The following is a 17,048-nucleotide window of genomic DNA, read 5'->3' on the forward strand; positions in this document are numbered from 1 at the left end:
AAGCCAGGAGTTTTTGCTGGGTCTCCTGTTTGGGTGCAGGGGCCCAAGGACTTGGACCATCTGCTTTTCCAGGTGCGTCAGTGAGGAGCTACATTGGAAGTGGAGTAGCCGAGAATCAGATCAGTACTCCAATGGGATGCTGGCATTGCAAGCACCAGCTTTAACCCACTGTGCCATAATGTCAATCCTTTTATAAGACAAACTTCATGTATTTTATATACAGGATTAAAAAAGATTTGTTTCATTTTTATTTGCAAGAGTTACAGAGAAAAGAAGGGATCTTCCATCTGCTGGTTTACTCCCGAAAAGGTCACAAGTGCCAGAACTGAATCGATCCAAAGCCAGGAGCTCCTTCCTGGTCTCCCACGTGGGTGCAGGGTCCCAAGGCCTTGGGCCATCCTCTGCTGCTTTCCCAGGCCATAAGCAAATGGCTAGATCAGAAGTGGGGCAGCTAGGACATGAACCAGTGCCCAAATGGGATGCTGGCGCTACAGGCAGAGGTTTATTTTTTTTTCTTTTTTCTTTTTTAACTTTTTTTTTAAGATTTATTTATTTTTATTGGAAAGGCAGATATACATAGAGGAGGAGAGACAGAGAGGAAGATCTTCCATCCGATGATTTCACTCCCCAAGTGAGCCGCAACGGCTAGTGCTGCGCCGATCCGAAGCCAGGAACCTGGAACCTCCTCCAGGTCTCCCACGCGGGTGCAGGGTCCCAATGCATTGGGCCGTCCTCGACTGCTTTCCCAGGCCACAAGCAGGGAGCTGGATGGGAAGTGGAGCAGCCGGGATTAGAACCGGCGCCCATATGGGATCCCGGCACATTCAGGGCTAGGACTTTAGCCACTAGGCCACGCCGCCGGGCCCACAGGCAGAGGTTTAAACCCACTGCGCCATGGTGCCAATCCTTATTATTTTTACTTCGGAGGTAGAAAAGCAGAGTAAACTTCTAATGCCTGGAATACCAGACTAGAAGTTGAAGCCGGTATACCGAGGAATTCAGTCCAGTTTGTCCCAAGTGTGTGACCTCAAGGCTGAGGACAGCCTGAAGATTTCTGTTAACTTACCTAGGCCTCCACCCACCCCTTGGAGCCCAACTGACCCTGACCGTGTTTGTGCACTTGGCATGCTCGTGAGACAGCCCCCGTGAGTCTCTGTTCAGAGAGGGTCTTGAGCTTCTGTTGGATTCTTTGAGAGGCTGTAATAGCCTCTGAAGGCTGGCTTGCAGGGAAGTTGGATCTGGTTGGTGCAGACTCTGGGTGTCTTCAGTCGCACTGGAGCCCCAAATGTGGAAAGTGGATTGTCTCACCAGCCTTTTCTAACCCCTGATACCAGTAATCCCCGATAGAACCTCCATGGCATTTCAGTAGCCCAGTTTTTTGGGGGTCTCCCCTCTGGTTCTGTTGCTCCCACCTGTCAAGTGTTTCTGCTAATGAAAGCATTTTTCTTCCTCTCCCCCTCTCCTCCACCGCCACCTTAATGACTGCTCACCCTGGGGATCCGGCAGTTGGCCATGTTTACATCAGGTAAGATGCATTTCATTTTACTTTGTCTTTCATCAGCTGTGGTTGCACCAGGCGGCCCTCATCCCTGGAGATTGCTGTCAGAAGCTGCAATCTCCCCCACTTGGGGGCTCATTACTTGCTCACCAGCACTGTCCCCCCAACCCCGCCAATCCTCTGTATACACCTGCCCACCGACAGGGACGTGAAGAAATAAAGGGTTAGCATGGTAGCTAGGGCAGTCCCGACTCTCCCACCATTGCACTCGGTGGCTTTCAGAGGCAGCCATTTGTTTGGAACTCAGTCGTTTGTAAATCGGGTTGAATTTTTCAGTGTGTTAATGTTCATTTTTTCTTTTGAAATTCTGTCTCTAGAAGAAGCCCTCCTCCTATCAAATCAGCACCCCCACCCTGGTCCTTAAAGGTCTTAAATGTTAGCAAGGGGAACACTTTTTTTAGTATCAGTAGAGCTTTGGTGAAAGGCAGAGCGAGGCAGGGAGTCTGTTTTCCCAGCTTTAGACCTCACCTTCAGCAGGATTCAGACACCTGCTTGGTGAGCGAGGCTCGGGCCTGGTGCTCACAATTGGCCATGAAACATCACTAGGCTATCACACTGGGCCGTCAGGCCCCATCATTTGTATTTTTAAGAAAGTTAAACAAAATGTTTTTAATGTGACCAGTGAGAAGTTAAAAAAATAGTATATATATATATATATATACACACACACTATATATATACACTTTTTTTTGTGGTCTTTTAAAACCTTTTAAATATTTTTTTTTAATATTTTTTTATTTGAGAGGCAAATTTTCAGAGAGAAGAGATAGAAGGTTTTGTATCAGCTAGTTCACTCCCCAGATGGCTACAATGGCCAGAGCTGAGCTCACTCAGGATCTTGGAGCTTCTTCTGAGTCTCTCATATGGGTGCAGGGACCCATGGCTTTGAACCATTCTCCGCTGCTCTCTCAGACCATGAGCTGGAAACTGGATGGCAAGTGAAACAGCTGGGGCAAGAAGTAGCGCCCATATGGGGTGCTGACACCACAGGGTGAAGGATTAGCCCATTGAGCTATGGTGCCAGCCTTTTAAATCTTAAATAGGAAGATAGATGGAAGTGGATTAAAAAACAAAAATAAGTCTTGAGAATGTGCCAAAAAAATTATCTGTCCTTTAGCACATGAGAAATCACCGGAAGAGGATCTGTTAATGTCCAGATGTTGGTATCCAGGACACACAGTTGTTGAGCAATGCTGCCACAATGAGAAACCACAGAAAGGATCATACAGTTGATCCTTTGGAGCCTATGGAGATATAAAATTTGTTATGTCCACCCTGGCAGCCTCATCTGGAAGCCGGATCTGTCCACTCCCAACTGCCCCGGCTTCTCGTTCCTTCTGCTCTGTTGCTGGGAGTCCCCAGAAGGCGACAAAGCATGAATCAGCCTGTTTAATTACAGTGGCATTTAAAGGCGATTTTGAGTTTACCGCTAGTAAGTATTTACAGAGTGCTAGGAGGACAGCTCTCAGGTTCCTCTAGGTATGCCTTGGTCGCAGCCTCTGGTGTTTCTCAGTGTGAGCCATGTTGTTTTCCTGCGGGCTGTGACCCAGCCTTTCTACGGCGGCCCTCGGGCCACTCACTGCCTACTTCCCTCCCGCTTGCAGTGGTTGGAGACCAGACCTAACCGACAGGTGTGTCCTGTTTGCAAAGCTGGCATCAGCCGCGACAAAGTCATCCCGCTTTACGGCAGAGGCAGCACTGGACAGCAGGACCCCAGGTGAGGATTCGGGGTTCCTCTCACACCCATTTCTCCCCACCCTTTTTTGGCGCTTGGTGATTCTCCAGTTCTGCAACAGTCCAGTCCAGGTGGAAACAGGTTGCCACTTGGCTGGACGGTGATACAGATGCCTGCTGATTGTTGTCGGCCAGCTACAAGTGTGATAGCGCCCCCTGCTGCCTGGGAAGCCTGGTGTATGGCAGTAGCAACAGAGTCCCCAGGGATTGGGGTTCCTGCAGCTCTGATGTATTCTATGGAGGGAGACGGAACAGGGGGTCTGGATGATTTTTCTGTTTTTTGGTAGAAATAAATGTGTGTGTGGATCCAGCATTGTACAAGCACAGGCCCTTCGTGGTGTGATACCCTTCGGCTCTCCAGCAGAGTCTCACTGTCTCCTTCCCCACCCCAGCACGTGCGCCAGACCTGCTAGACTCCCCTTGGAGGGACTCTTCCTTTTTCCTTCCCTTAAGGCTTTGGATTTGCTCTCTCCTCTGCCCTCCGCAGTCCTGCTCAGACCCCCTCCCCTCCTCTGTGTGAGTAGCCCTGAACTCACCTCCTCCTGGAAGCTGTCTTCTTGCCCTCCTTGCCCCCCATGAGTTGCTGTCACACATGACCCCGCACACTGAATTACAGAAGTCCCCCCGACTCCTTGTTGTGAATGCTACTGCTCCTTCTTGAAGCAAGAATAAATACCTCAAGATCAGTGAATGACGTCAGTCTTAGTATTGGGAGCATCCTGCCTTCGTGGGCTGAATGAGCAGAAAAACTGAAACCCCTGAGGCAGAAGGAGTAGCTTACAGGGGCTTGCCTAAGAGTTGTGAGAGATGTACTGGAGTTAACCGCAACAGCTTAGGCTGGAAACTGTCGGCAGACAAGCTACCCTTTCTTGGCCTGCCAGTCTAGGTCAGAGGCTCGGTGAGAGGTGTAGGTCACACTGCAAACTGTCCTGTGACAAACTGACATGATCCCTGGTTTTCTGAAGAGTTGGGAAGAAAAATTACAGGTGGAACTCAAGAGGTGATAGTTGATTTAATTTGGTATAAGATGTGTACTGGGGCAAGGAATGGTGCCCCGGCCCTGACCTTGTTGGTAAAGAGCTCCCAGTTGCCGTAGGACCACAGAGCATTTGGTGATAACTCTTCTTTTGCGATGCTTCCGTTTCAGAGAGAAGACTCCTCCTCGTCCTCAGGGGCAGAGACCAGAGCCAGAGAACAGAGGGGTAAGAAGCCTGCTAGCAGGAATTCCCCCTCCCAGCCTGATGATTTTTTTCCTTATTATTCATTAAAACAAACTATGTAAATATGTAAGTGGGGGGGAGGGGGAGAAATTAAAATTGCGCCATTCATAGATAACCACTAGGAACATTTTGGTCTATTTTCTTTTATATATTTTTTTATAATTATAAATACAAATGTTATGGGTCTATTTATGTTTGTGGTTTTGTGTATTTATACATCTACCTTTTCTTTTTAACTTTGTAAAATATCACTTGTTTTCATCTGGGAAGGACAACAGAGAGAGGCAGAAAGTTCTTTCTGCTGGTTTGTTCCCCAAATGCCCACAATAACCAGAGCTGGGTCATGATGTAGCCAGTAACTACGCCTGGGTCTCCCACGTAGGTGGCAAGGACCCAGACACTTAAGCCAGCATCTGCTGCCCGCACAGAATGCATTATTGGGGAGCTGGTTGAAACACAGAGGAACCAGGACTCAGAACAGGCACTCTGATATGGCATATGGGTGTCTCAAGCTTCTAATTTAATTTTTTTGGAAGATTTATTTTTATTTGAAAGAAAGATTTACAGAGAGGAGAAACATGATTCTTCATCTGCTGGGTCACTTCCCCAAAAATGGCCAGAACAGTCAGAGCTGAGCCAATCCGAAGCCAGGAACTAGGAGCTTCTTCTGAGTCTTCCGTATGGGAGCAGGGTCCCAAGGCTTGGAGCCATTCTCTACTGCTTTCTCAGGCCACAAGTAGGGAGCTGGATGGGAAGTGGAGCAGCTGGGACACGACGTGGTACCCATATGGGATCCCGGCACTTGCAGGTGAGGCTTAGCCTGTTGCACCTCTACCACTGCTTCCCATTTTTTATTTTTTATGATGTGTGGTTCCTGCTTCATAAGCCTTCTTAAAATTTTCGATTCATTTTACGGATATTAAATACCTTCTGCATGCTGAGAATTTTTGCATGCAGTGGTCGTGTCTTGGTGGGCGTGGCGAAGATGCCTGCCTCTGGTGGCATTTATATTCTTGAGTGGGAGACTCTTGGCAGTACTCCTGCACGTGGAGACTTTATCAGCCAGGAATACTGACTTCCTAGCTCTTCAGTGTTCAAGTTGGATGTACTTAATAAATGTAACTAGTCTTTTGCTAACTATTTAGCCACTTCCTTTTTCTATTAAAAAAATAAACCTGATGAATTTAATTTTTTTAGCAGATTCACTATTATTTTAGGATGAAATCTTAGAATGAATTGCTCCAAAATAAGTACTTTGATTTATTTTTGAAAGATTTATGTATTTTTATTGGAAAGTCAGATTTATGGAGAGACGCAGAGACAGAGAGAAAGATCTTCCATCTGCTGGTTCACTCCTCAAGTGACTGCAACCGCTGAAGCCAGGAGCCTCTCCCGGGTCTCCCACACGGATGCAGGGTCCCAAGGCTTTGAGCCGTCCTCTACTGCCTTCCCAGGCCACAAACAGGGAGCTGGATGGGAAGTGGAGCTGCCGGGAATGCAAACCAACACCCATATGGGATCCTGATGCATGCAAGGCGAGGACTTTAGCCCTTAAGCTACCATGCCAGGCCTCAAAATATGTACTTTTGAAAAGCAGAATATTTACTTGAATGGCCAGAATCTCAGAGCAAGTATCTGCTCATTTCCCTGCTTCTCATTTGTATACAAAGATGTCTTCAGAACGTTCTTGGGAAATGCATACTGTGAAAAAATTTTCGCATGGATTGCAAAGGGTTTTTATTTTTGGTACCAAAATAAACTTTTTCTTCCCTTTTCTGAAAACTTTAAAAAAAAAAAAACTCTTTTAAGTCCCTGTATTTTATGAAGCCACATATCTGTTTCCTGATTTAAAATTGAACTTTGGCAGTATTTTCCATGATGTTCTAAAATATCTTCTTCGTTGTTACTTTTCATGTTTCAAGAGATTTTTGTTTGAAAGGCAGCATGACAAACCAATTTTCCGTCTGCTTTTTCAATCCCCAAATGCTTGTGACATCTGGACCTGGCCCAGGCCAAAGCCAGGAGCAAGAAACTCCATCTGGATCTCCTGCAAGGGTGGTGTGGGCCAGGTCCTTGGGCTGTCATCTGCCACCACCCAGGCGCATAGCAGGAAGCTGGATCAGAAGTACATCGTAGCCAGGACTGAAAGCAGGAAATCCAGTATGGGTGCAGGTGTCCTAAGCAGTAGCTTAGTCCACTGCGCTAAGTCCACTTAGTCCATTGCTCACCCTCTCTGTTACATTCAGAGGCGGCTTTTGATTGCATTGAATTGTGCTGCCTTATAATATAAATTTTTTCCTTACTGAAGGACCTTTTAGTTGCTCCCAGATTTTGCTGTTCAAATAATGGTATAAAAAAGGGGCACTGTTGGGCCCTGTGTGATAGCCTAGCAGCTAAAGTTCTTGCTTTACTTGCACCAGGATCCCATATGGGCACTGGTTCTAATCCTGACCACCCTGCTTCCCATCCAGCTCGCTGCTTGTGGCCTGGGAAAGCAGTCGAGGATGACCCAAAGTCTTGGGACCCTGCATCCGTGTGGGAGACCTGGAAGAGGCCCTAGGCTCCTGGCTTTGAATCAACACAGCTCTGGCCATTGCAGCCACTTGGAGAGTGAATCAGTGGATGGAAGATCTTCTCTGTCTCTCTCCTCTCTGTAAATCTGACATCCCAATAAAAATAAATCTTGAAAGAAAAGGGCCAGTATGTGGCACATCAGGTTATGCTACCATCTGTGATGCCAAAGTTCGATATAACTACCAATTCAGAGCTCTGCCTCAGGGTCCAGGAGAAAGGGAGTGCTGTGGCAGAGGGGAGGGACGCTGGGAAGGTGACATGTGAGGGAGCATCATTTGGGGAGGCACAGCAGCAGCCTGCCTTTTTCTCCTCCACTTAACTGCATTTCTTCCACAGGGATTTCAAGGATTCGGTTTTGGAGATGGTGGCTTTCAGATGTCTTTCGGAATCGGAGCATTTCCCTTTGGGATATTTGCCACAGCCTTTAACATAAACGATGGGCGGCCCCCTCCAGGTAAGTCCCTGAGAATTTTCTCAAGAAATCAGGAACCTGTCCTTCTGGTTCTGCTCCAAGACTTCCTGCTGTTTGACAGTGTATAGGGTACAGATAGAGAGCTGTCACTACAGGGGTCATCAGCCTCCGGATCCTCAGTGCGGAGCCAGGGGAAGGGCCACAGCCAGCTGAGCTCTGCCTGCTTCCATCGGTGCCTTGTGTGCCCTGGGCACAGCAGAGGCTACAGAAGCGACTTCTCCAAAAACACTAAACCCACTTCTGGGCCATCCCAAGGGTTCCCTGCCCCATTCCCGGTCCTTGACACGTAGAAGGTAATAGATAAAGTCCTTAATGACTGCCTGTCTGCACAAATCCATCAGTGCACCCAACTGGTATTTGCAAACATCCTCCCTTCCTTTCTCTACCTGCAAAGCTTCTTACCTGTTCACATGTGGTATTCTCAGAAGGGAGGGAGCTTCCCTCCCCCTGACCCCAGGCCAGACTGTGCTCAGCCTTGAAGGAAGGTCACACTCTGCAGTAGAGTAGGGACCTGCCTGCACCCACAGCCAGGCCAGACTCCAGAGCTGGTTCTCTGCCACCACTGCAGCTCCCCGTGTCATGTTTGGTGCAGTCTGTCCATTTGGGATGTAAATCCTCCAAACCCTCCTTCTCCCAAGTCAGGACCGGGAGCTCTGAACAGGCTCAAAGGAGGAGGCTCAGAGGAGTGGAGGCTGAGGTCCTCTCTCCAATTGTGCCCCGGCTTTGCCACGCTGTAGGGGAGATGAGGCAGCCCTCATTCTCTTCTGGAAAGGGGAAGCACGTGTAGGGGCTGGATAGTTCTGCCTCTGCCTGAGAAGCCTCTCAGGCTCAGGCAGGCCAGTTCATACCTGTGTTTCAAGAGCTGCTTCAGTGCAACGGGAGTGATAATATACAGCACTGAGCAGCCACAGCATGCCCCATACAGGAGCTGTTCTTGTACTGTTTCTGCCAAGAGCTTCCCTGCTAGTCATCTGGTTTTTGCCACATATAGTTCAAACCCTCAAAGGTTGAGTTGGAGACCTTTTTCTCATTGTCCCACTCATTTTTGTCTTGTCTGCTGTTTTGGGGGTTCAGAAGTCTGTGTAGAGTACAGGATGCTGTTGTTATAAAGAGATGGAGATGAGGCTCTGGGTTTCCTATTGGTCAGTGTGCACAGCTGCAGTGTTCCAACAGCCTGTCTTCTCCCTCCTATCTCCCCAGCTGTCCCCGGGACGCCCCAGTATGTGGATGAGCAGTTCTTGTCACGCCTCTTCCTGTTTGTGGCCCTGGTGATCATGTTCTGGCTCCTTATAGCCTAAAGCTGGGCTCTGCCCCCATCCAGCCATTCAGAGCCCCTGGGCTGGGGACGTGCTGTCTCACTCCTGGCATTCGGCTTCTTGGCTCATCCAGACCCCTGGAATCAGTGGGGTTGGTAATGCATCACCGAGTCCTGCTTCTCCCTCCAAACTTTGGAGCCCGAGACGAGTTGTCAAGGTGTCACCGCTGCTGTAAACACCTGACTGTAAGCTCAGGCCTTGGCCTTGCGTCTTCTCTCACCAATGACTCCGCGAGGTCCTGTTCCAGCCGGCTCAGCAGGTCCTGACTGCACAGGGACGAGGTGGGCATCGAGGAACTCAGCATGCCGTTTCACCTGTTTACTATTACAAAACAAAGGGATGAACCAAATGGTATTTATGGCAACTTGCTTCCCTTCACTCCTTTACAAGAGGCCTCAGAAGCCCGTGGGGCTTCTCCTTTCCTGTGCTGCTGTGTTCTCCTTCCTGCTCCCTCTCCCTCCTCCTCCTCCTCAGCAGTGACGCAAGACATTGCTGTCCCAGGAAGATCCTAATTGCAGCCACTGAAGCTGGCATCATGTCACCGATTCTCTGGAGACTGGCCCTGGACTGTGCTCGGGGTCCCCAGCCCGGATGACTTCCTGGTTGGCTGGCATAGATCAGCCCTGGTGGAACATGTGGCTTCACTCCCACATTTCCCACCAGCCATCCCCCCAAAACTGTGTGCACATAGCCTAGACCACTGCTGAAGCCAGGACTGACTGCTGTGTACGTGGGAAGGCTGGAGTCAAGGCTTCAGAGCTCTGCAGGAACAAGCAAACAAGCAGGCCAATCTCCAGGCTGCAGGAGCTCAGAGTACATCCTCGTCTGGACCCAGCTGGAGAAAACTGGGGGCTGGGGCTGCTGAGCCCAGCTACATGTTCAAGTCTGCCATCCCCGGAGGCCAGGTTGTCCATTGTGAAGACACAAGAAGGAGGACCACGAGTGTCCTGACCTTAGTGTGGCTGAATGGATTTTCCTGAAAACTGAGCAGGCGACCTTGCTGATTGATCCAGCCAGCAGCCAGGCCGCTGGGCCTGGGGAATATCTGCACAGCGGCATGATGTTCTCTTCCTTCCTGTGGAATCCTGGGGCTATCCTGTAACCCAAGCCCTTGATTTGTTTCTCAGGTTCACAAGCTGCTTCCCAGTCTTACTGATGGAGTGTGGTACCAGGCAGGTAGGGCAGTTCATGTGGTAGAGCCGTTCTGTTCCACCTGCCTGCCAGGCCTCGGACTGGAAATCAGTCCCCTCCTGAAGACCCCAAAAGTCACGGGAGACAGAATTGCCCTGGGGGCCGCTTGCTCACATCATCAGGCCACACTGCCCCTAGCTAACCCCAGCCAGAGCCAAAAAATAGTAGAAAGCCACACTTAGTGCTTTTTTCCAAATAGGACTCTGTATTTCTAATTTGTGGAAAACAAGACCTTCAAGATGACAAGAGGAGCCCCCTTCCCCTCTAGGAAGTACCCCCTCCCCACCCCCATACCTCCCATACCTTCCCCTTTGCACCTGTCAGTGCCATAGTTCAGTGTTTAAAAAGACAAAAAGTGTTGAGCAGGTGATGCAGTTGCAGATGCCACCAGCTTTACAGCACGGCGAACAGATTGCGAATATCCTTGGGCACCCACTCAGATGTGCTGTTTTTATCACCTTCTGTAGGCCTGTCAGTTAGGAGGGCCCCCTGAGATTTTTCTACTCAAGAGAGAATTGAGAAGGAGAATCCCTAAATGGAGTGTGGCCCCAGCTAGAGGGAGAGAGAGCAGACTTGAGATAGTTGGCCTCAACAAAAATGAGTTTCCAGAAGGAAGATTGAAGAAGAGTTGTAGATAGAAAGGTGAATCATCCTGATTCTTAGGTGAGCCCAGGCAAGCTGTATCAGCACGGGCATCCTGGGAGCCTGTCAGCCAGGCCAGGATGCCCCTGCACCCTGTGATTTTGAACCTTGTTAGGTCCCCATTCCGCCTCTGCCAGGAGCTGGGGCTGATGAGCCAACTTGGGACTGCTGGCCCAGCCCCTCCAGACAGGGAGCCCCTTCCCACTTCCCCTCTGCCAGGGCAGCTCCCCTTTGTTTTCTGTGTGTTTTCCGTATTCTCAGCCTCTCCCCTTCCTTCTACCCTTTGTGGGACTAGGACCAGCCCAAGTCCTGACCACAGGCAGAAAACGATGAACTGCACAGTGGCACACCTTGACCAGTCACTAATTTTCACTGTTGTGGAAGTGATTTGATTTAGAATTAAACAAATGGTTTTACATTACCGTGAGCCTAGACTGCTTGTCTGTGTCTCGAGGAGGCTGATGGGTGGAGAGTTGTCACACTGGTGTGGCCTCTGGGAAGCACCTGTCCTGGGTCATGTCACCCTGCAGGTGAAAGTGTTCTCAACAGCTGCTGGTAGCCATGTGACGCGTAGGGCTTCGTACCCAGCCCTGCCCTGGGTGTAACCTGTCCGACAGGCAGCCCCACGCCCAGCCAGTGCGCAGGATTCCTGAGCTTGCAAATCAGCTGCCACAGTGAAGCTTTGCTTGTGGACAAGCACAACCTTTAGGACGATCCCAGGTTATTTAATGTTAGCCTCCCTCCCTGATGGCCTTGTGGACCCGACCCAGTGCCAGGCTCCCCAGTATTCCAGAGCTACAGTACAGGTCCTGTCTCTGCAGAAAGCACTTTTCTTCCTCTTACACTGTGATCTCAGAGTCATCAAGTCAACTAGTGCCAAGACACTGTGGGGAATGTAAAGATAAGAGAACTTCAGGAACTCAACAATCCCAGTTAAAAAGAAGAGCAGGGCTCTTGCTTTCCATAAAGAACAGGAAACACATGTAGCAGTGGAAAAGGACAGCAAAGCCTCTGTAACAATCATGCAGCCCCAATTCAGCCATCAGCTGGGTCCCAGTCCTCATGGCGTCCGCACATAGCTCCCTCTCCCTCTGCTTGGACTCAACAGCCAGTCCTTGTGTGTCATCTGTTAAGTATTTCACTAGCACTATGCGTCTGGAGTGTGAGGATGTTTTATTTGAAAATGCAAGGAGATCATGGATTTCTGTGGTCGCTGCTCAGATACCCACAGGAGCTGGACTGTGGGCCAGGCTGAAGTCAGGACATGGGCACTCAGTCTGTCTCCCAGAGGAGAAGCAGAGACCCATCTGCTTGAACTTGATCGCTTGCTGGGATGCGCATTAGCAGGGAGCTGGAATTGGGAGCAGAATCAGGATGCCAACTAGGCATTGTGATAGCAGATAGAGCCATCCCAAGCAGTGTCTTAATCTCTAAGTCAAATGTCCACCACCCATGGGAGGTGAGGATTTTTTGTTTTGTTTTGTTTTGTTTTAATCTTGATCATTGTCACCAAGTTATAGAAGGATTGGTTTACTAAACATCTCTAACCTAGTTTTTTTTTTAACATTTTTATTTTAAATGCAGATTTACATAAAGAAGAGACAAAAATTTTTTTCTAGACTTACTTTTATTGGAAAGGCAACTATATAGAGAGAAGGAGATACAAAGAGAAAGGTCTGCCAGCTGCTGATTCACTCTACAAGTGGTAATAACAGCCGGAGCTGAGCCAATCTGAAGTCAGGTAGGAGCCAGCAGCTTCTTCCAAGTCTCCTATGCGGGTGCAGGGTCCCAAGGCTTTGGGCCGTCCTTAACTGCTTTCCCTGGCCACAGGCAATGGAGCTGGGTGGGACAGCCACTATACGAACTAGTGCTCATATAGGATACCAACACTTAGAGCTAGAGGATTAGCTAGTTGAGCTGCTATGCCAGCCCCATCAAGTTCTGTTTTGCTTTTGTTTTTTAATAATTTTAAAGCAGGGCCTTTAATGTACCTTTGGGGGAGAAAAAACCCTCAGTGCCATATAGACAAAAAAAAATCAAGTTATCTGTTGAGTTTCTCATGGCTTCCATTTTTCTGTCTGCATCACTTAGTGTAAATGGATGCTTCTTACTCCTGCATTTCCTGACTTGCTAGGTCTAGAGGCTTATCTAGAAGCTTGATTTTGTGTGTGAGAGTGGGTGGGTGGTAAGAAAGTAACAAGTGATAGTATATACCTGAGACATGTAACATCTGATAGGCCATGCTGATGATATTACCACCCACAAGAACAGCACTGTCTAACAAGATCCTTTCCTGTGCAACTGGAGATGTTGGGTGTGGACCCCGTCTGACACAGCAGCCGCTGGCCTTGGTGTGGCCAAGTGTGCTTGGTAAACTGAAGATCCTCGTTAAGAGACAAGACTATACTTCCGGGCAACGGAGTGGAGCAACAGCATTGCAGAGAGAGTGTGAGCAGGAGGTGATTGTAGGAATGGCAGGAATGCTGTGTGGGACAAGTGTTGTGGCATGGTCGGATTAAGCCACTGCCTCTTCACATCTCATATAAACAGTAGTTTATTATTTTCCATGATGCAGGTATAGAGATTACTTCCTCCCACTCCTCTTCCATATCCTCCCTCCCCATTTCCCCCAGAAACAGCAGTTTGATTCCCAGCTGCTCCATTTCTAATCCTACCTTCCTGCTAATGTAAGCACTGGAAAGATGGCCAAGGTGCTTAGGAAAAAAGGGGGAGAGGGGGCTGGAATCCCGCAGAGTATGACATTAGCTCAAGAGGGCTTAGCTGGGCCTTTATGTGGTAGGTACTGGTTTGCTGTTTAAGGTTTTTGAGGAAGGAAGTGACAGGATCGTTCAGAAACATCGTTTTGGAAGATCAGTCTTATTTGAGACAACGGAGGAGACGGACGAGACCAGAGGCTGGCTCAGCTTGAGGCAGGTGACACCAAGACTGTCTGGCTAGGTACCAGGAGGTCATTATCTCCAGCATGGCAAAAACCTTGAGGTGCTCTTCAAGGTCAAGGTTTTGAGAGTCAAAGGCTCAGGGAGTTAGGTAATTCTGCAATTGCTGATAAGATCTAAACTGCGACAGCTGAACAAACTGGGCAGGTGGCTTGGGTGCTTTATAGAAGCCTGATACGTCCACTTCTGGTCACTTTTCTGCCTGGCAAAAGTGACCTCTGGAGGTCACAGGTGATTTTAGCAATATTTTTTTGGATCCACCTTGGGAAGACATGTCTTGGTTATATCATTTATTTATTTATATTTATCTTTACTGGAAAGGCAGATCAGACTTATGGAGAGAATAAGAGAGATCGTCCATCCACTGGTTCACTCTCCAAGTGGCCACAATGGCTAGAGCTGAGGTGATCCAAAGCTAGGAGCCAGGAGCTTCTTCAGGTCTCCCACGTGGATGCAGGGTGCGGGGTCCCAAGGCTTTGGGCCATCCTCGACTGCTTTTCCAGGTCACAAACACGGAGCTGGATGGGAAATGGAGCGCCCAGGACACGAACTGGCACCTCTATGAGATCCTGGTGCTTGTAAGGTAAGATTTAGCCATTGAGCCATTATGCCCGGCCCAGTTACATCATCTCTACAAATTCTTTTCTATTTCAACTTGCATTTCTCACTGGAATTTCCCTGGGAGAAATTGTCCCTGTTCTCCTCTCTTCCCCCTCCCCTCATCCCAGCTATTCCCTCCTTAGTGAAGATCATAAGGCCTGAGGAAAAAAGCAGAAGAGACAAGCCTGGTGCTTGGGGACTGGGGGGTTGCAGGAGGGGAAGACACCCAGGAAGTCTTAATTCCAAGGCTGCCATCCTTACCTAGCATTTGGGAAAATGCAATGTCATCTGTTTTCAAAGGATGATTAAAATTCCTGTCCCACCCACCCACCCCCTTTTTTTCTTTGCAAGCCATCTGGTAGCTTTTGTCATTAGAGTCCCCTGGACTCCTGCCACTGAATTCCACACAAAATCACAGGTTGATTTCCTCAGAAGTTACAAAAGTCCCCAGGAATCGCCCAGCATGTTAGCCTGGTCCATCATGTTAGTCCTCGCCTTGAACGTACTGGGATCCCATATAGGCGCAGGTTCTAAATCTGGCTACCCCACTTCCCATCTAGCTCCCTGCTTGTGGCCTGGGAAAGCAGTCGAGAATGGGCCAAAGCCTGGGGATCCTGTATCCATGTGGAAGACCTGGAAAAGGCCTCTGGCTTCAGATTGGCACAACTCCAGCTGTTGTGGCTGCTTGGAAAGTGAATCAATGGACGTAAGATCTCTCTGTATGTCTGACTTTGCAATAAAAATAAATCTTATTAAAAAATCCCCAGGAGCCGATTGAAGTATGGCTCAGTCCCTCTCCTCCCCAGCACTTTGAGAGAGTCAGAACTGCCTGCTACACACCAGAGGAGAAAAATATGCGTGGCATCCAGTTCGAACAGGAAGGGCAGGAAGAAAACTTCTGCTTGCTTCTGCTTGCTGGAGGGCCAGCACCAGAGGCAGAAGGAGAGGCTGAATCCAGTTCCCTCCCTGGGCCCCAGCCCTGCCCCTCATAGTCAACCGGCAACTTTGCCCATGACCTAAATCTGTCCAAGGGAGATGGCAGAAGTTCCAGTGTGAGACGATCGAACGGGACTGACTGGCTGGCCTGTGGTCACACAGAGGACCCCAATCTCTTCCCAAACCCAGTGAGAGGAAGTGGTTCTCAGGGCCCCTGGAAGCCAGCCGGCAGCTACCAAAACCCGGTCTGCCATTCTAGTTCTGTGCCTGGAGCTTTCTTGTCTAAGCAGACATTGTTAAAGGGGCCCCCTACAGGGCAGATCTAGTCTGCATGGTTTTTCATAGCACTTACAATTTTTTTTTTCTTGAATGTTACCAAGTGTGTACCACCAGAGAATGCTCTTCCTCCAATGGGGTGTGTGTGCGGGTTCCAGTGGGTTGGGTTCATTCACACAGTGGGGACCCTCAGTATTCCTGGGTTTCATACAAATATTGGAGAAATCACTGAGTCTATTGACCAGCTTCTGCCTTTGTATCTTCACTTAAAAAAAAATTTATTTTTATTGGAAAGTCAGATATACAGAGAGGAGGAGACAGGCAGAACTTCCGTCTGTTAATTCACTTCCCAAATGACCGGACACATACTAGTGCCCATATGGGATCCTGGCCAGTGCAAGGTGAAGACTTTAGCCACTAGGCTACCTCACCAGGCCCTGCATCTTCACTTTTTAAAATCATTAGCCCCCCTAAACAATGCAACTTTTTATTTACATTCTTACAGTTATCCTAAGGATTCTACAAACCATTTAAATGACACAGCAGGGTGTTCGCATAGGTTACCTGGAGAAAGACTCCATTATTTTAAGGAAGCTACATGAGTTATTCGTGGGAGTCCTGGAGGATGACAGGCATTGCTGAGGGTCTGTCATTGCCATGTAGCAGAATGTTCATTGGATCACTGAACACTTTGGCCTAGATTTGACCTAGACATCTTCTATTGCCAATTTTTTTTTAATTTTACCTGAATTTTTCTTGGAGAAACAGATCTTGCATCTGCTGGTTCACTCCCCAAATGGTCGTTCGTGCAAGCCGGACCTGAGCTGGTCCAAAGCCCAGAGCCGGGAGCTTTATTCAAGTCTGCCACCTGAGTACAGAGTCCCAAGCAGTTGGACAATCCTCCGCTGCAGGGAGCTGGATCAAACGTTGAGCAGCCAGGGCTGGAACCAGTGTCCATATGAGATGCCAGTGCGGCAGGCTGACTTACTGTACTATATAACCGTACCTGCTCCGAAAGTTGTTAATGAATTTTTAACATTGTAAGATACAATTCTAGGAACATCATGTTATCACATCCCATCCTCCCAAGGGAGCCATTTTTTTAACTTATTTTTTTATTGCCCCTGTCCCCTTCCCAAATCCCCTCCCTCCCAACCGAATTCTCCTATATCATTACTATAGCATAGCTCTTCATAAACAGTCACATGTTCATCATTGCGGGCGTGGACAATGACAGAGAGTCCAGCCTCCCATTGTCAAGATACAGCTAATAGTTTCTGGAGGTAGAGATGCTCACTGCACTGCATCCTCACATCTGGACATGACAGTCCCCATTTCAGCATTTCAGTCACCTCACACCCCTCTTCAATGAAAAACCACAATACAAAACCAACAACAGGAAGAAAAATAGAAATTTTCTTTTTTTTTTTTTAAAGATTTATTATAATTGGAAAGCCGGATATACAGAGAGGAGGAGAGACAGAGAGGAAGATCTTCCATCCGATGTTTCACTCCCCAAGTGAGCCGCAACGGGCCAGTGCGCGACGATCCGATGCCGGGAACCTGGAACCT

The 17,048-nt window shown here is 48.6% G+C and overlaps 1 protein-coding gene across 3 annotated transcripts in view; it reads left to right on the forward strand.

Annotated features, from left to right (window-relative positions):
* Positions 1-17,048, forward strand: part of LOC101532959 (E3 ubiquitin-protein ligase RNF185) — a 107,339-nt gene that overhangs the window by 20,805 nt on the left and 69,486 nt on the right. For 2 of the 3 annotated variants that reach the window (XM_058656886.1, XM_058656887.1), the window contains exons 3-6: positions 1,507-1,525; positions 3,163-3,275; positions 4,440-4,494; positions 7,423-7,540. In XM_058656886.1, the coding sequence (XP_058512869.1) occupies positions 1,507-1,525; positions 3,163-3,275; positions 4,440-4,494; positions 7,423-7,540 (305 nt within the window). Of the gene's footprint in view, positions 1-1,506; positions 1,526-3,162; positions 3,276-4,439; positions 4,495-7,422; positions 7,541-8,758; positions 10,448-17,048 lie in introns of those variants that run through there. The other variant, XM_004591995.2, reaches the window with a different exon arrangement.

This window comes from Ochotona princeps, chromosome 29 (genome assembly GCF_030435755.1).
Source record: "Ochotona princeps isolate mOchPri1 chromosome 29, mOchPri1.hap1, whole genome shotgun sequence".
Lineage (NCBI taxonomy): Eukaryota > Metazoa > Chordata > Mammalia > Lagomorpha > Ochotonidae > Ochotona > Ochotona princeps.